This window comes from Ursus maritimus, unplaced genomic scaffold (genome assembly GCF_017311325.1).
Source record: "Ursus maritimus isolate PB19 unplaced genomic scaffold, ASM1731132v1 scaffold_20, whole genome shotgun sequence".
Lineage (NCBI taxonomy): Eukaryota > Metazoa > Chordata > Mammalia > Carnivora > Ursidae > Ursus > Ursus maritimus.
Window position 1 is genome coordinate 44045876 of NW_024424453.1, and position 20536 is coordinate 44066411.

Here is a 20536-nt window from a genome sequence, read left to right on the forward strand (position 1 = left end):
AGACAGAAGTCATTGCTATTCAGAGTATTTCTTTTTCCAAAGCAACTAGTTCATATTACTGACTCCTTAAAGTGAAGTTTCCCCAAGAATTCTTTCAACCATGCAGATTTTGAAATCACTCGAAGGGTAGTTTACATATATGCTTTGTTATTTTATTTCTTAAATTCCTTCCCGATTTGGGTCTGGACATATTATGGGGGAATTGCCTAGGAGACAAAGATTTGGTCATTTTGGTTTGCCCTGGGCCATCTAAACAGCTGTGTAAGCAGCAGGTCCTGGAAACACTGGGCTCACGACTTTTGGATATAATTCAAGAATCAGCGTGACTTCGCCACAGGACCTCACTCACTGCCTCTAACTGTTCCTTTGTGGTCATTCTGGAAGTCAGAATTCAATATGAATGCCTCTTGAGAAATACTTTTAATGAACTATAAAAATCAGTAGTCTGAAGAGAAGGACATTTCTGATACAGTGATTATACTCATTTCTGTACACCAATGCCAATTAAGGACTATAGATATGTCACCAGAAGGAGACACAACACTATTATTGCAACCACAGCTGAATTATGGCAGCTGACAGAACACATACCTGCAAGTTGGTGATTTCTCTTGAAAAGCAGAGGTCAGCCTCCTACACTTCACATTCTCCTTTCAAGTGCCCCTTCCATGAACTCTCCAGAATACTTTAATTTTAGATAATTGTTTTGATTTCACTGACCTAGTCATTGTTTGATTGTTTGATTATCTTTTTTTTTTTTTTTGGCCTCATTTTGGAAGATTAAATATTTAAGACTATTTTTTTTTTAGATCATGCATTTGCACAGCTTTTGAATTCTATTGAAATAAAATTGCTCTTAATGAAACATCTGAAAACATGAACAAACAGTGAATAAGCAGAGTTTTCTAGAATAATGATGCTATTGTTAAGTGATTGAATACTTGGGAGATTAATATCATGGTGTACTGGCATGTTGGTTAATTCTAGCCATAATTTAACAGTAAAACCTACTTAAGAAAGCAGGGGGCTGAACGGCTTGTCAGACACAAGGCACACACATGGAGCTGAACACAATAACAAATTAAGCACTGTTTATATATAGACATGGTTGGTCTTATTTTTTTTCCCTTAATCTGTGATTTAGGTAATAATTGCACTGTAATTTTAACTCTCTGTGCAGTTTGAATGTTTGCTTAATTGTTTTATTACCATTGTATTTACTGATCCTAATACAGGGTGCCAGCGAAATTTGGCTTTGTGTCCTTAAATCTTTATTTACATAAGACTGGCATTGATTTAGGCTTGATAACACATATCCCATTTCTACTCGATTGCTCTGAAATTGTTTGACCAAAGGCTATGGGGACATTTTAGGCCAAGTGAAAACGTATAATTAAATTTCTGAAGAGTTCTCACATTCTCTAAGCCAGGCTTTACTTTCTCTGGCATATTTTACAGAATTCCCTAGATGAGACCAAAGTGCCTTTTACTCAAATTCTGGCATACTGTGCACTGTCTGCGTGTATTAACTGTAGACCATGAGAACATATTAGCTGAAAGCTATACAAATTCTTGCAAAAGGAAAAGAAGACAGGAGCTTCCCATAAAGTTCCAACCTATCTTTCAGCTTCTCAACTTTGGCAAATGCAGAATCTTACTAACTTGAAAGTATCTTGATTCTTATACAGGGTTAATTTCTTCTGGCTCATAGGTTCAACAAAAATGCAGGGAATTACATGCTTTGAGTATGTGTGTGTGTATGTATGTGTGTGCGCATGTGTGTGTATGTGTGTGTGTGTGTGATAAAACAGTGGGTTTATAGCAGCAATGTGCATATGAAATCCCTGGGGATTTGCTAATATGTAGATTCTAAATCAGTAGTTCTGGGGTAAGGCCTCGGATTCTGCATTTGTAAGAAGCTCGAGGTAATGACATCGCTGTTACTCCGTAGACTGCACTTTGAATAGCAAAGTCATAAAACATGAGAATTAAACACGTAACATCTTTTGTAGGGAGAAGAATTGGGCTTCAGAAAACATGTACAGATAGGATACTATTAACTTAAGGAACTGACAGTTTATTAGGACTTTTATCAGGGTAGAGGAATAAATAATGTTTAACTTCTTTGCCTTTTAAGTAAACTTTAAGCTTTCAAGAAATGCTGTTAGTCCTTTTAGCTGTTTTTTTCCTCTACATTAATGTGGTGTCATATACGTATAATACAGAAATATATACGACAATGGAAGTGATTTCAGGGTCATGAAAGATCCCATAAATTGGGTTGCTTTTGTTGATTTTGTGGTTTTACAATGAATTTATGAGTCTGCCAGCAGTCTACATGCTACATTGTTGATGTTCTTGAAATTTTCCATCCTTCGTCAAGGAAGGGTAAACCAGAAGATCTTCACGTCCTCTGACTTTTGTGGTGGCAGATCCCCCAGAAGGCTTGTGGCTTGATAGAACTTACGCTTGTTTAGATAACCATACACAATACCCATATGTTACCTCCATAAAGCCTCAACTTTTTATATAGACATTACACTTGGAAAAACATCATGTGATGTAACCTAATCTGGAATACGTTAAGTGGCTGATCCTGAGAACTCAGTACAATACGGTAACTTTGTAGGACTTGAGTTTTTGGGCTTCCCAGTAAAGACAGTACTATGATATTTTATGTAGTATTTCAGAAATGACTCGAATTAGGAGAAACATTTATTTTAGCTCTTAATTTTGTCTCTATGGCAACAGCAGGAAATATAGTTTTATTTTGACTGTTAAATACTGATTATTTGAATTATTTCAATAATTATTTATTTAACCAGTTTATTTTGTATGGAGTCAGTTTTCTGGGCTAGAAGAGTCTTCTCCAGACCTAATGTAAATTGCCTCAAATTGACCAAAATCTTGTGGAAACAGAACCTTCTAAGGAACAAGTATTTGGAGACATGGGTGTTCTCTAGATAATGTTTTTTTCAGCTGCTATTCTTGCCTGTATATATTTAAAGTTATACATACATATACCCACAGTTTCAACATTCTGCTTCAAAGCACGGTAAATTATAGAGACGTAACAGGACATAATATTACCAACATTTACGTCTTCTGAAAAATCGGACCGTATATGACTAGCTTGCAAGTCAGTGAAGTTACAGTGTATTGATTCCCAGAAATAGCAGAAAGATATGCCTGGAAACTTTGCCTAATTTACATTTGCCCATCAAGTTTCATTAACGCATTGTTTACTAACCTGTAAAATTTGGAAATCTTACAAAGCATGATAACACTTTATTCTCAGTTGTTTAGGAAATGTTACAGAAGTCTGCAGCATTAAATGTTAGTAAGGTTGTGAAGAACCTCGTATTCTGCTGGTGATCCCCCACTTTGGGAACCAACACGAGTTCTGCATACCTCCTCCACCCCACTCCTGAACATAGAGCCTCAAAGACTCTTGCACATTTGCACCAGTAAATAGTTATGAAACTAGTAATAATAGCAATGTTTATAATCGGAAAAATAAAGAGATGTGTATGGACCAAACTAAGTGAAAATAGGACCGCTGTAAAGAAATTATGAATTATTTATTCAAAGGAACACCATAACCCAGTGAAAATAAAAGAATCATAACCCCTTGCATCAACATGGTTGAATTCATGATTTAAAACATCAAGTGAGAAAAATAAAGTAAAATAAAATAAATATTAAGTGAACATAAGCAAGTTGCAGTAAAATATGGAAACTATGATTCATTAAAGTTCTAACCTGAACAAACCTAAACAATATCTATCATGTATGTATGATAAGACACTAGAGAAAAGTGAGGGATATTTTATTACAGAATATAGGGTAGTGATTATCTTTGTCGGAAAGTGCAGGAAATGGGGTTAGATAGAGGCAAGCAAGATATTTCACAATTAAAACTAATAATTTCTTAAGCCCACGATGTGTGTTCATCTAAAGAAGTTTTACATCTTTTATATATGTCATAATCTTTCACATATTCAATATTCATTTATATACTTATTAATATACTTACCTAAGTTCATATATAATTTAATATAACAATCATATATATAATTTTATATAATATGTAATTATAATTTATTTAATTTATATAAATATATAATCATATTTATTATTTTTAATCTGAATTCTAATAAATTCAGTATCCTGAATTATAATAAATTATAATGCAAATAAAACAAGACAGGATTTGGATATAAACACTAAAAAGTTTTTAAAAAATCCATAACTAACAATAGATTTTACTTTTTGAGTACAATATGAAAAACGATAGTGATGCATATCTTAAGTTTTTAAAATGTTTGTTTTTTAAAATGCAGTTTGATAGTAAATTCCTTTAAATCCTATTTTACGGCCATATAATAGGAAATTGAAGTTCCATAGTGTCAAAGATTCCTGAGTCTTTGGAAGACATGTCACTTATGTGTAGTGAATGAATTCTTTCTGTGTCAACAACCTTAAATAGAAATACTACTTATTTCCCAAACAAGATTAAATCTTTTCTTAGTGACCCCACTCTTGAGGCAGAGACCTCTCTCTAAGCACACATACACAAAGACACACAAACACACAGATCTCCATGCTTTCTCATGTTATTTTTTGAGAAACGTGTAATTTCTAAGAGGAAACAATGAATGTTAGCTTTAAAGACACTTGTAGCAATATTAATTCTAAAACAGCCAACAGACACATACATTGGGAGGTGTCAGCTGCCCATACCTTTATTCTTTGGAAGTTGCTTGTTACCCTAACATGCAGTGGACTGGTGATCTATATACTTGAAACAACAAGAGAGTAGAAATGCAGTACGTAAGCTGTCAGGAATGTAAATTCCTGAGGATATTCTTTGGTACTTGGTAACTGTTCATTAAGAAATAAGCTAATGAGTTAATTAATTGCTGAGTTAGTGATAATGAAGACTCCCTTTTAAGTATGTCCATTATAAACCACCCAGTAAGGATCACTACTTTTTTCATACCTGCTTGTCTGTGTGTGGCTTACATTGTTGACATTTTCTAACAGTAGTGAAAGGATTTTTGTGTTAAATACATTGATTTTGGCAGTGCTTATTCTTACAAGTCATATAGAAAGTCCTTAAAGCTCTTAGTGCTGGATACAAGATTATGTAGGACGTATGGCTATATGAAACACATAAATGAGAACAAACACATGTAGAAAAGGAAATTAACCAACATAGTAAGTGGTTGTGTGGTGATATTACGAATAATTTCACCTTCCTATTTTTTTTCCTACATTTTCCAAATCTGACTTTATGAGATATATTACCTCTGTAATGGAGAAAATAATCAACTTATTAAACTGTCAGTACTCAGGTGAGGAGTGGGCTAAAGACTATTAATAGAATTTCAATTTTATGGGCATGAAATGTAGCTTTTCATTACATTTAGTGTTAAGAAAAGCGGAACCAATTATGCTCTCATGCATATGAAAAATATATGCCATCTAAACATATCAACTTTTACTTTGGCTTACCAGTGGTTAATTTAAGACAAGTGAACAAGAGGCCACCTCCAGAGCAGAATATGTCACATCGTGTCTGTATAGTTACATGTAGGTGAATTCCTATTGTGTAACACACATCTGTAACCATAGCACATGTGGGGAACAGCTGAATTTTTCTTACATTTCCCTTTAGCCTATGACCTTCTCAAGTGTCATAGGTGTGTTCTTTTTCATGCAAAACATTTCCCCGGTGCAATGAAAGGAATGCACTCAGGAGTGTGTGTCTTTGTGCACCTGCAGTAACAGTCACAGGGTTGAGACAAGTGAACCAGAAGTGACTGAGTTAAACAAATTTTGTAATCTATGTACTTTCTTAATTATGTTTTTTGGAATCTATTTATAAAATCAGGCTGAATTTTTTGACCGTTAAGTAATTGAAAGTTTGATCATTACCCCGGCAACTACTGTTTTTGAGTATCTACTATAAGCTTTTCATTAAGCCAGAATGTTTAACATGCATTATTTTATTAAGTCTTCCCGATTACCTGGTGTGATAGTTATATGTGTTTTACATATAATTTAAAAAGTACTATGGATAATACAGAAGATCCATAAAGCAAATAATCCTCACATAGGTAATTGGACTTCACCATTGATTTATGTGGTTATGAATTACTTGAATATTCATTGGACAGTAGGCATCCTGCTATTGATCCAAGGACTGGATCCTTTGGGGTGACACAGAACAGCTTCATCCAATATACCTCTCATAATTTAACGTAGAGATCGATGTGTTGACAAAAAATGACTGTGTTCTTAACCGCTTAGGTGCTTTGTTGTATAAGTGTTTCAAATTAAGGAAAAGAGAATTATTTTACATTAAAGTTGTGCTTGAGTCTCATCTTTTCTGCTTTTTCTCTGTGTGAGCTTTAAAAAAATAAATAAAAATTCCCTTCATGAGACTGCTTCTTTCTACATCCTATGGTTTAGTCTATTTTTTCCCATTGTGAGTTCTGATTTTTTTTTTAACGAAGCAGTGGTGGTCTTGTATGACTTAATCATAGAAATGCATTTTTAAACGTGATGAAGCTCAGAACCATTCCACAGACAGTTCAGGACTATCGTTCTTCTGCCGACGACCCTCCCTGGGAGACGTCATTGAGTTCCGTACATTAGGCACTTCCTCGTGCCAATAGTAAAAACTGCGTATCCATTCAAAAGCTTAGAGCAGCCGCTCTCCTATATGAAATTTGTCGTTCAGTATTTGATGTCGCTTTCTTCCTTGAGTCTTTTTGTAGATTTAAAATAATATAATGCCATAAAACACTTTACAGTAAAGACTTTAAAACCATGTCTTAGTTTGGCTCCTGAGCGACGTTATAACCCACTCTCTTTTTGAATGAGATGCAGTGAGTGTGCCGAACATAAGATATAAAAAGTGATGTACCATCATCAGCAGGATGTACACTTTGCTGTATACACTTTGCAAAATGGGGATATATCTCTGCCCAGATATACTGGACTCTCATTGCCATCCTCATTGTCTTGTCTGGTGTTGGGGGTAAGATATACGGTATCAGCTCATTTAGTCATCCACCTAACGAACACTTATTAAGTGAGTTCTGTATGTAAGGCCAGGGATATAAAATGAATAAGACCTATTCCCTACCCTTGAATAACTCATCCTCAATATCAGGACAGGAAAAGGTACCATACAGAATGCCTATTGCATTTTTGTCATTTTTACCGTTGATGATACCATGCCCTGGCTAATAGAGATGACCTCAGTGTCTGTTGGATTATAACCAAAATTGAAATTAGCTGCTTAGGAAAGAGAGAAAAAGCATAAGAAAGATGTCATATGAGCTAAGATGAGGAGGATGAGGGTAGTGACACAGAAAATCTAGGAGGAAATTAGAAGGAAGCTAAGACCATGGCAGGATTGGGAATTACTATTTTAAGGATTTTATTTATTTATTTATTTATTTATTTATTTATTTATTTAGAGTGTGAGCATGAGCTGCGGGAGGGGCTGAGGGAGAGGGAGAGAGAGAATCTCAAGCAGACACTGTGCTGAGCGGGCAGCCCGACGTGGGGCTCAATCTCATGACCCATGAGATCATCATCTGAGCCAAAATCAAGTGTCGGATGCTTAGCTGACTGAGGTACCTGGGCGCCCTGTGAACTATTATTTTAACAGCAATCAACACCATCACAAAACTTTTTTGAGAGCCTGATTATGCACTTTGGTAACAGGGGATACAGTGGAAAGCAAAAGCGTGCTCTGCACAGCTCACCTCCCCTGCTTCTGAAATATGGCCTTCAAAACAGTTACATACGCTGTACATTTGATATAGTTTTCTCTTAATACTATTGAGGCCATAGATGATGTAAGGATTTTCAGAATCTGAGGTTTGATGTCTTTCCCCAAGCAGCAGATGCAAATTCTGCTGCAAAGCTGTTTTTCATTCTGCATTCAGTCGATGTTAGATTCACAGTTCTACTGGAATGTGCTACATGTTGTGAAGTCACAAGCTTCTTTAAGAAATAGGTTTCTTTACAAGTGAGTTCTAACAGTCAAGGATGAATGTCTAGCTTTACTATTTCTAGTGAATGTTGGTCATTCCTCTGCCTTTTAGAGGACTAATCATGTCCAACATCTGCAAAAGACTTATGAATTTTTTTACGGCCTATGGCAGGCCAGAGGACTGACTTCTACCCAGGCTTGTTCATTATGTATTGATGGCAGTGTGATATCAAGGAAAGAGTAAGGATTTTGTAGCCAAATGCACCTGAGTTTGAATGTAATCAGTATAATTCAATAGCTGTCAACTTGGGCAAGTGAGTTAATACAGGTAACTTCTTTTTTCATGATCTTTAAAAAATAAGAACAATAATATCAACTTAAAAGGTAGTTGTGATAATTTGGAATAAAATCTCTAATTTACTCTGTGTAGTGACTGGCACGTGCTCAGTTTATAGCATATATATATGTGTTTGTATATAAATGTAGTCCAGTGTTTCTGATTTGGAAAACATTGGCAGGTCCATAAAAGTAACTTAAAAATCAACAGATTTTCAGTGAGGACGATTATTCATCAAGTTCTATACTGGATATTTTTTAGGATGAAGGAGCATAAAAGAGAAGCATAAAACATTATCTCTACCTCTGAAAAATCCACATCTGGTTGAAGAGATAATTTCCTAGAGAATAAGCAGATAATATCACAAAACAGTAAAATAATAACAACAACAATAATAATACCAGGCGATTTTATGCAGGCTGTGAGCACAACTATTCAGATTTGGAAGAAATAGCTGGCAGACAAGAAAGTCAGAACATGCAGTTTACCCTTGAAGGGCCTATGTTTGTTTGTTTTTTTAAAAAAGATTTTATTTATTTAATACAGAGAGAGATAGAGAATACACAAGCAGGCAGAGTGGCAGGCAGAAAAGCAGACTTCCAGATGAGCAGAGAGCCCAGCATGGGGCTCATCCTAGGACCCTGGGATCATAACTGAAGCAAAGGCGGTGCTCAATCAACTGAGCCACCCAGTGCCCCTGAAGGGCCTATGTTATTCAGAGAGAGAAGCAGAGGCTGGAACACATCAGTGCCAACATCACAAAGTGATAGCCCTCAGGTTCAGTCTATGTCCAAGAGCTGTTTTATTTAGCTTTCATGTTGTTTTATAAAAACTCTAAGCCTTAAGCTTTGAAAGATCAGGAAATTTTGCTAGAAAATCAAGATTTCTTTCAAAAAAAAATCAGAAAGCTTAGCATCATGGGGATCATATTCCTTTATGGCAACAATAGCTACAGATGCCCCTTCAACTGGGGCTGGAGCTCTCCAGTTCACTGTAATCTCCACCCTGTGAACACTTGGCTACCCGATTTGTTTCTTCCCTAGAAATGTTTTCAGAGAAGGGAGAACACAGAATATGTGAGTCCAACTTTGCTGTGCCATTTGCGAGGACCATTCAACACTCAAGGGGAAATATCAAATAATTCTACTTGAAGATTCTGGACGGAGGTTTCAGGGTGAAGGGAGATCCAGGGAAGGAAATGTAAGAGGGACACACAAAGAAATGGGAGTTCAAAGCATGGTAAGGGACGATATTTCTAATGCAGTGGTTCTCACAATTGGACCAGCAATTCAGCCTCACCCGTGAAATCGTTAGACATTCCAATTCTTGTGCCTAATCCCAGACAATTCCAGACAAGCTGAATGGCAACTCTGAGGTTGGGGCCCAGAGTTATAAGAAGCCATACGGATGATTCTGATGCATGCTGTTTTTGATAGAGCCGGTGGAGTGGTTACTGTAGCACGCAAACACAAGTGGGTTGAGGACTAAGCTTGAGTTACACCCACTTTTAGGAACCTGGAGGAGGAGAAGGGGCAAGTGAAGGAGTTAAAGGAATAACTGTCTGCAATGAAGGAACATAACCAGGTCAGTGTAATGCATGGGACCCAAGAAAAGAATGTTTCAAGAGGAAGGTTTTTAAGAGGGCTGATAGCCCCCCCCCCACCAAAAAAAGAGGGTTAAATGATAGTGAGAAGTCAAGGATGATGATAACAGATTACTTTATTTATTAAGAAGTTCTAGTTAATTTTCGAAGTTCTGTTCCAATAGATAAAAGCCAGTAATTAGGAGTTAAGTAAAAAATAGATAATGAAAAGAAAAAAGCAGCCTGAGCAGAGCAATAATTTCAGAAAAGTCTGGCAGAGAATGCAAAGAGAGAAACCTGATAATAGTCAGTGTATAGAAGGAGAAGTTCTGCAAATGTGCAAGGGCAGGTGGGGAGAAGGAGCCCTGGCACCGGGAAAAAGGTTAAATTTCAGAAAAACATAGGTGATATATAGGGAGACAAGGGCAGAGAAAGATGTGGCAGAGATGAATGGGAATTGGAGGAGAGAAAAGGAGTGGTGGCTTTCTTTTTGAGAGAGGACCATGGCAGGAAGGACTACCCAGACCATGTGCTCTGAGGTCAGCCTGCCTGGGATTGGATTCTGCTTTTGCTACTTCCTGATCCTGTGACCTGGGGAAGTTACTAAAGTCTTTGTCTCAGTGTCCCTATTTGTAGAATATAGCTAGTGATAGAGCCTAACACACGGGGTTGTTGTGATGACTGACAAGAGTGGATATATTTAAAGAGCTGAGAACAGGGGCTGGCCCATAGAAAGTGCCATAGAGTGAGTGTCAACTAAATAACCCACATCGGAATGGAGAGTAGAGGGGTTTTAAAGGGGAGACCCATGAATTCCTGACAAGATGCCTTTGCCTCTGATAAAAGAGGTATTTAAAATCTCTTGAATCTAAAAACCACTTACAGAAGACCTTGAGACCTGGTAGTACAGGATTGGGTTCTTGAAGACAAAATGGCGCAGGAAGTGGAGTACTGCTCACAGTCAAGCATGCGTGAGTAAACTAGGAGCTGACAGCAGGGAGAACCAAGGAATGCCAGGGTTAGGGTGAGGTAGACCAAGTACAATGACTTGTTGGCTGGTGGCCCTGGAAGGAGAAACTAAAGGATGGGTAGATCTGGGGTTCTGAACTAAAGCGGTGGATGCTGGTACAAAGTTAGAAGGCAAAAGCCTTTGGGAAGGTAGTGCGGGCAGCACTGACAAGGCTGAGGCTGGAGAATAGGCTGAACAAGTCATTAGGGATTGCCAGGAGGAGACTGAGCAAATGAAGAAGAAATTGTGAATTGACTCGGAGTATAAATGAGAAGCCATATGAGTGGTAAGGCATGTACTTCCTAAGGGCGTTTTGGCAAGCATTTAAACTGGGACATGCTGGCTCTATCAAAGTCAAGGGGCAGCAGGCTGGCTTAGTAGAGCCTTTGACTCTTGATCGCAGGGTCCTGAGTTCGAGCCCCACATGTGATACAGAGTTTACTTAAAAACAAAACAAGAGAAATTTTATCCAAGTGATCATTTTTATGCCATAAAGTAAATATACAGGCAGCGAAGCATAAGGCAGGATTTAGTAAGAGAACAGAAGGAATTTCAACGTGCCACACATTGTAGTAGGAGTTTTATTTTTTTTATTTTTTAAATTTTTTATTATGTTATGTTAGTCACCATACAGTACATCCTTAGTTTTTAATGTAGTGTTCCATGTAGTAGGAGTTTTAACACACACTGTTTAATTTCATCTTTACAGCCACTTGTAAAAGCAGGTCTTAATGATTGGGTTATATAGATCAGGAAAACTGGAGTGCCGAGGCACTGAGTAACGTGTCTCACATCACAGGGTGGGTGGAGTTTGGATTCAAGGGCATATTAATTGAACAAAAACCTATTTTCTTTCCATATTAGCAGACCAAATGTTAAAGAATGTTAAACATGCTGAAGTGTCTACGATCAGTTGCAGAAAGTACACAAAAGATGTGATTTCAATCGTGTTTGCATGGAAATCCTTTCTCACAATCTTTCACTAAGAAGGCAGGGTATATACCCTAACTATGTAACCGAAATATGTAATCTAAAGTATAACCCAAGGGTTACTAACCTCTAAGAACCAGCAGCTTAATGATTTTGTTTTGTTTTATTTTAGAATTTGAAAGTATTCATCTTTGGTCTGGTATATCTGCTGCAGGTTTATCCCCATTTCTAATTAAAGAACCAGCAAAAGCACTAACCAGTTCTAATCATCTGCTTGCCAGTTTTCTCACTATATTAGCACTCTAATTCAATCAAACTACTAATAGCCACTAGTTATTTTAAGTGAAGGAAGAGAGTTAACATAGACATTGCCCATGTGTTTTCATTGGACTTACTTTCTAAAAAGTACCTGAAAAAATTCCAAACCAGATCTATTTGGGTTTTAAGTAGTTATTATATTGGCTATATTAAGCAAAAAATTATAGTCTGCCTTTTCAACATGGAATATCATTTGGTCAAAGGCAAATATTGTTTGCAGTTTTGAAAGTAGTTTTCCATGTCTGCAGAAAGCTCGCTTAGTCTCTGGAGTCTTGCAAATAACTAACCACACGTGCTTTGCTGTTGGTGTGTTATTCTGTTGAAGTGGTGGTTCTCAAAACGCTATCTAACCGTATTGGCATCCCCTGGGATCTTGTTAGAAATGCAAATCTTCAGACCCACCTTCTACCTACTGAATCAGTATTTCTGGGAGTAGGGCTCCATGATCTCTGTGTTAATAAACCCCTCCAGGAGACTCTGGTGCACATGAGCCTTCGAGGACAGTTGTCTTAAAGTTGGTCAGATTGTATAGCCATAGAATTTTGATGAGATGATGTGTAGTGTGAAAACAGTAATTTACTAAATAATACAGTGGTGTAAAAAATAAACTTTTTTGGAGGCATTTTTTTTTTTTTATTATTCCTAAGAAGTATAAAAAACTTCTGCTTGCCAAAATGTTGCCCTTCCTTCAAACACTTCCTCTTCTGAGAAGTTTTCTTCAATTCTCCCAACTGGAATTTTATTTTGTGTTCTTTGTAATGTGTTATTCTCAATTGAAAGTTAATAAATGACATTTTGGTTTGTGCAATGGACTTGTGAAATTTACTTGGTGTGGATCCATGATTCAAGAGTTTGATTATCTCTGGGGTGGGCATGGGAGGGAAAGAATGTCCAGACTGCAAGGCCAGGAATCAGGTGCTAGATTATTAGTTGCCTGTTCTGGGTGATGCTGGGATTCTTCTTGGCCTCTGTTATCTACACAAATATTGGATGACAAAGAGTTTGGAGGTGTTAGGTTAAGGCTCGGAGCGAGCATCTGCGAAATCATTGAGCAAAGCATTAAAAGGAGGAGAGTGGTCTGGATATTCTCACTTCTGTTCCTTTTTCCAAAGGTTACCAGGGCTTGGATAGACGTTATTGTATTAGTTTGCTAGGGCTTCCATAACAAAATATTACGCACTGGGTGGCCTGAATGACCGAAATTTATTTTCTCACAGTTTTGGAGGTGAGAAGTATGAGATCCAGATGTTGGTGGGGTTGTTTCTTCTGAGGCCTCTCTCCTTGGCTCCCAAATGGCTGTCTTACCCCAGTGTCCTCACATGGTCTCTTCTTTGTGCCCATCTTTGTCCTAATCTATACGGACACCAGTCATATTAGATTTAGGCCCACCCATCTGACCTTGTTTTGCCTTAATTATCTAAAGGCTCTCTTTCCAAATATGGATTACATTCTGAGGTACTGGTGGTTAAGACTTCAACACATGAATTTTGAGGGGACATAGTTCAGCCCACCACAGTTATTGCTGGCTTTGGCCACTCAGTGGTAGATTGAACTTGTTAATGCTTCAGAATATTATTGAGCTGTGGACTTCTCTTGTAGATGAAACCTGACTGATGTGGCCCATCAAAGGAATGGCCCTGCCACACTCCTACTGGATCCCTAAAGCCATAGCTATACTCCATTATCATCCCAAAATGCCAAAGAATGAATGAGCCATCTAGAAGTAGGCAAACAACCACATTTGCTGAAAGGATAATGTTTCATCCATTAAATAAATGCAGTACCTCTTTTGAGTCTGGTATGAATACAGAAGGCATGTGAAAAATGAGTTAGCTGGGAGTTAATTGACTGCGGAGACTCTATTTTCAGTCTTTGCCTGTATTTTTTGAATTAATATACACAGTGGGTGATTCAGCAAAAGGATTTAAAAATAAATTCTTTATAGAAAGATCCCACCAATTCGATGTCTTCATAATGCATGAAGGGTAGACCCATAATAGCTCTATTTTCTTTTTAACTTTGGAAAATAAAAGATGCCATTAGTTCAAATTAGGCTTGTATGTGGAATAATCAAGTGTATCAACAAATAGTTTGACCCACGTACTGTTTAAGAATAAGAATAAATGCCAGAGAGAATTGACAGTCCTTTAAAAAATTAAATGTAAAACTTGAGTCGACAAGCTAGGGTAGAAGTGAGTTAATAGACAACACATAAATATATAAAACTCAGTTATGAAAACGTGAAATATGATAATGGTAGTTATTACAGAATGGCTACTGTTTTACAGTACTCTTAGAACGGAAAGAAAATGCTATTAGGGACCTGGCCCCACTTGGAGAATGTATGGGCACTCTGGATAGCTGGTGAATACGCACGTATTATATGGAGTCGCATATTTTTTATATCCAAAAGCATCCTAACAGTGTGAATTAGGGGCTTCTCACATTGGCTTAGAAAAGGTGCTGAATGTAAGAATCATGTGACTAAATGTGTTCAGTTCACTTCATTTATTTGTTTCCCCCAAGAAGTTGCACCCCTTGGAGGAAGTTGACTGCGGATAATCCTGTATCTCTTCTAGGAGTACAAAATGAAAGCATGGAAAATGAATTGGATTTGTCTGAAAGCTTCTAGAGCCAGAGGCACATGGCACGAGTGCTCAGGTGTCTATTTCCAGATGTCATCCTGAAATAATCTGGTCGCATATTTTGCGACCATTATCAGATTTTGCTTTCTACTGACAGGTGTCTTAAAGAAAAAATTTATGAATACTTACAGTCTTGCTCTAACCCCAAAGAAGGGGAAGAGTAAAGAAGTGAGGTAATTTATGTTTGGAAATACCTTTTGCCTCAGAATTTTTTTTTCTTCAGAGTGTATAAAATGTTTCATTAGCCTATACAGTAGTTTTTACTGTAGTCCATTAGTAGAATTTGACAAAACATCAGGAAGAAAGATTTGATATAATTCTTCACAGGTGTATTACATAGGTGGCTTTTCTGTTTATGGTGCTTTGGATCTTAAAACAAAGAGAATGAAAAAAACCTAACTTTATTTACCTCCATCAGACGTTGACTTTGCAGAGCATGGAGAATACAACACCAGTCATGCAGAAAGTCCCTGTTTGTCACTGGGAGAGTTCAAACATGAACTGGAACCAATGGCCCATTAAATACCTTCTCTTGTTGTTTAAAGCCTATCACAGCTTTGTGAAATAATTGTTAATGCAAAATACTGTAACTGAGCCAAAGAATCAAATTCCTTTAACTCTCGCCAGGCTAGTGGCTGAGTCAGGTACTCTCAGTTGTGTTCCATTGTTTCGTGACCAGGCACTATTGGAAAACCTTGCCTAGAGTGTAATTAGGAATAGGGAAATCAAGAAATAGCATAATTTGCTTTCTGATATGTATGTGTGTGTGTGAGTGAGTGATTTTCCGCTCAGAGTAACATAATGCTTCCTGGGACATAAAATTTCGTTTTAGAAAAAAGTTGCTTGCCAAAATATTCACAAATGCTTTCCATAAGAAAACATTTCCTTTCTTTCCTGTTTTTTTTTTTTTTTTGGCTGTAATAAAATGACAGCTATTTTTTTTTTTTACATATACTACATTTAATGAAGGAAAAGAAAGACATCCTAGTAATATTGATACAGTAAGACAATATGCACACCATAGGCTAAAAGTCCCATTGGGAGATGTAATTCACTATGAGATACAGTAATTTTTAATTTCCTCTTTAAAAGATAGAGCTAAATTTTAATTTGGAAGGTACTTATATATAAAATTTTCAAGAGTAGCTTTAGAAACCAATTAAGAAGGATTTTTGTCTTAAGGGTGTGTGTGCCTGATGTGAGATGGTTATAAATGTTCTAAATTCTTTTTCTTCTAGTTTTTACTTCTCCCATACTGTATTAATAAGTCTTTGTGTGGAAAAAAAGTTTCAGCAAATGTTCCCTTTCTTCTCCCTTTTTGTTTTCTACACTAAGATACATATAGTCTTGCAAATGTTTACTTGCCTGAATAGCCCAAATCTAGCAAAGATTACTGCCATTAATAGGTACCCTTAGAGAGGGTCACCTGGGTGACTCAGTCGGTTGGGCGACCAACTCTTGATTTTGGCCCAGGTCATAATCTCAGGGTTGTGTGATCCAGCTCTCTGTGGGGAAATCTGCTTTCAGTGAGGAATCTTCTTGAGATTCTCTCTCTCTCCCTCTTCCTCTGCCCTCTCCCACGCTCACATTCTCTCTCTCTAAAATAAATAAATGAATCTTAAAAAAAAAAGGTACAGTTAATAGATATCTTGAACCATTGTAGACTGAAAAGACCATTTAAATATAATAGTTCTTACTGGTTCTTTTCATAAAAGAGAAACTCTTGGGATGAACTAGAGCTCGAAGAAGAGGCTGTATGTGTTTGTTGGAATGGGGATGTTGGGGAATGACAAATTTTGGTGGAAGTGAGCTTGTATAAAAATAGGCATGAGGTATGGAGCCCCTGGGTGGCTCAGTCATTAAGCATCTGCCTTCGGCTCAGGGAGTGATCCCAGAGTCCTGGGATCAAGCCCCATATCAGGATCCTCCACTGGGAGCCTGCTTCTTCCTCTCCCACTCCCCTGCCTGTGTTCCCTCTGTCACTGTCTCTCTCTCTCTCTGTCAAATAAATAAATAAAATCTTTAAAAAATAATAGGCATGAGGTAATAGACATTTCAGTAGTACTTAACAAACATACAAACAAACAAAAGCTTTGAACCGATGGGTATTTATATGATTAAGTACAGTGTCAACATACTTAACGTCATCCCTAACATTAAAATAACAATATAAATGGTAATGTAAATTATCCTTTAAGCAAATAATTTTACCTTCCAAATTTCTTAGTGGGAGATTTTGACAGTCTAAGTAGTAATGTTTTAAGCTGTCCTTTGGGACAGAACTTCTTCCACTTCTTAACCACCTCAGAGAATGCCAAGGACTAGAGATATTTTTATGCAGAAAATAGGAAGGAAATAATTACAAGAAGAGCTAACATTTAATAAGCACTTATTCTATGCCAGCCACAGTTACCATTTTAGGTAAACCCCACTAAACCCTCAAAACAACCCTATGAGGTAGAGATTATTATCACCATTTTATTTATTTGTACATAGATGTATATAATTTTAAATAAATAATAATCTAAATGAATATTTAAATTAATAGACTTATGCAACTATTGATGGTGAGATGATACAAAAGACACATAAGGCTTACTTAGCCAATCAAATATACCCAGGCCGAATGGAGATTCGAGCCACAGTAGCTTGTTGCCACAGCGTATTCTTTTCACCGCTACACTATATCGCCCTGGAGGTGAATACCTGGTTCCCAAAAATGTGAAGGTTGATTAAAATTGAAGAGTTGATATATGTAGCTTTTCTGTTTTGGAGGCAGATGGTATAACGGTTAAGCACTATATCAATCTTAAGAATCCCATATTCCGGTCCCTCCTATAACTTTCACAAATTATGTGATTTTGATCAAGTTACTAATCTTTTAGATTATACTTTCTACATTTGCAAAATGGTAGTAAACACTTTCAGCCCTAGCTCTCTTTGATTTATTTAACTATAGAGTTATAATTATAAAGGTGTAGAAAAGGCAGTGGTACCAGGATGCAAGTAGCTGAAACATCAGGATTATGCTGGCAAAATCTATTCAATTCAGTTTTGGACAGCTTCATCCCAGGTCTGGCTGATTTTAACAAGGGACATGCAGGTGATTGGTGGGAATTATCTCAGATCCCTTCATCTAAGTATATACAAATATTCTAGTTCCTATTGTGACCTATTAATAGGTCAGCTCGTCATGATTTTCAAAGCCATTGGTACTATCATTTTCATAATGACATTAATTCCATGAATTTCTAGAGGACCCTCAGTCCATCCTTGGTCAAATTATCTGAGAGGTGCCTGGGTAGCTCAATCAGTTGAATGTCTGACTCTTGATTTTGGCTCAAGTCATGATCTTAGGGTCATGAGATCAAACCTGTTGTTGGGCTCTACGCTGGGCATGGAGTCTACTTGAGCTTTTCTCCCTCTTCCTCTGCCCCTTCCCCCTGGCTCAGGGGCATGCACTCTCTCTCTCTCTCAAAACAAAACAAAACAAAAACAAAAATAAAAAAGCCAAAAACATCTGGGGGAAAAGAAAAAGAAAAGAGGCAATGGCATTTCTAGCACATTGACATTATCAATACTAGAATATTAATAAATGACCACCAAAACACTCCAAAGAATTAATGACATAATAAGAGGGTGTTATAAATGCAAAAGAAACAGTGGTGATAGGGAACCTAGTTTATTCTGACATGGGATATTTACTATTTGTTATATATACTCACACTTGCTTAGGAACACAGAATTAAAAGAAAACTTGCCAAACATGTTGTGACTTGGCTGAAATCTTGAACATAAGTATGAGTTGTTAGTAAACTTGGCACTTAAATTTGCATTATAATTTCTCCATATTATGATGATTCAGGAGCATCCTTCATGGAAACCTCATGAAGGACAGGGTTTTAGAAATTGTCTTCTTCAGTCCTATCACTTACACCTTAGGAAACAAGCTTAAAGAGATTGAGTTTCATTCTCCGTATTACCCATCTTTTGAAAAACAAAACCTAGACTAGGTCTTCTGCAAGAGATGATAAAATAATGAATGTACTTACATGTATTTATAGTAGAAACTTTATTGTAGATGAAGTACCATTGGATTAGTTGTATCATTCATTTATTTACAGCAAACGTTTATTGAGCTCCTATTACATATGGTGGCAGGCATTGAGAATACAAAACTCAGTCCTTATCCTCAATCAACTTGCAGTATGTATTTAATAGCAAAAAAAAAAAAAAAAATCCTCTTTATCTTAGGAGCACTACTAGGAAATCTTAATATTTCAATTTAACCCTCTCCCAAATCCTGAAAGGGAATTATTACAATTCTCATTTTTTACAGATGAAAAAAATAGCTTTGGAGAAGTTGTGTTACACGGCTCAGCATTGCAACACCAGGTCAGCACCAGAGCTGGGTGTAAGCCCTGTTCAGCCTGGCGCCAAGGTCTGTGCTTTTCTCCAGCAATCCACAGTAGGATTGACTTTGATCACAAGCACACACAACCCCCTTTCAGCCACCTATGACAGCCTGACAGGTCTATTTTTGAAGGCTCAACCCAGTGATTATGTAGGGAAGCACATTCTCGAGTTATAAAGAAGAACTGGTGAAAAGAGATCATCCAGGTGTGAAATGGGAGTACAGAGCTTGTTTTCTTGGTTTATTCCTGCTCAATTGTGTGTACACCGATGTTCATTAAGGTATTTTAAGCGTCTTCATTGGGCTATAATAACATGGATTTTTCTCTCTCTCTGTGTCTTTCAGGTATGGAAAAATTGTATCCACAAAGGCAATTCTGGACAAAAACACAAATCAGTGCAAAGGTATGTGTAAGGGCATCTGTACCATGGATTCTTCCCTAGGCTGTTGGATTAATGGCTCCTCCAAGGCAGGGGTCCAGGCACCAGCTGCACAAAGATCACGATGTACAGTATATGGCAAACCTCTTTAATAATGCGGAGGCTTTGATGAGTTGTATTTCTAGTAACATTGTTCATTAATTTTTTTCATTAACAAACAAAATGAAAATCACAAATCCGAACAAGTATCAAATTGCTTCGGCGTAAAACTAAATTACCTCTTAACAACTTTGAGTTGTCTGATTTGAATGATATCATCAGTGATGCAAATTGATTTCCTATATAAAAATGAAGAACTCTGGGGAAAACTTCCCCATGCAAAGCACGTTTTAATTTATCTGTTCTTTAAAGCTTTCGCAACGTTGGTTGACTAGGAATGAATTTACGGAAGGGCCCATTATGCCTAAGCTTCTGCTATCAGCATCTCTCGGGATCTGAGTTGGTATCTTATTAAGAGTTTTTTGCTTGTTTGTTTCCCCCCGGAAACATTTCTGAAGTTATTTGACTATATCTGTAACTCATGTTTCTTTATGTTTGGGAATCCCATACTCTTTTAAGGGTTGCATTATGTATTATTTGTGAAATTTGTATGGTTTCTCTTGCATGACGCAGTTGTTACTAGAAAATTGGAATGCTTCTTGTAACATATGTTATTTGTTGTTCCTATAATCCAGCCTTTTTTGTAATACTGACATCAAGAAGTATGGTAGAGCCAAGATCATTCTAAATACTGCCCCTATTTCACATACAGAGATAATGTGCACATGTTTTAGGAACAGACACTCATATACTGAAAATATATCCTAGCCTACTTGGGTAATGGTGGTCAGGTTATATTCAGGGGGGG

The 20536-nt window shown here is 37.0% G+C and overlaps 1 protein-coding gene across 6 annotated transcripts in view; it reads left to right on the forward strand.

The window, feature by feature from the left end:
- RBMS3 (RNA binding motif single stranded interacting protein 3) overlaps positions 1–20536 on the forward strand; it is a 672596-nt gene that overhangs the window by 177118 nt on the left and 474942 nt on the right. For all 6 annotated transcript variants that reach the window (XM_008709549.2, XM_040636892.1, XM_008709575.1 and 3 more), the window contains exon 3: positions 19595–19653. In XM_008709549.2, coding sequence (XP_008707771.1) covers positions 19595–19653 — 59 coding nt within the window. The remainder of the gene's footprint in view (positions 1–19594; positions 19654–20536) is intronic.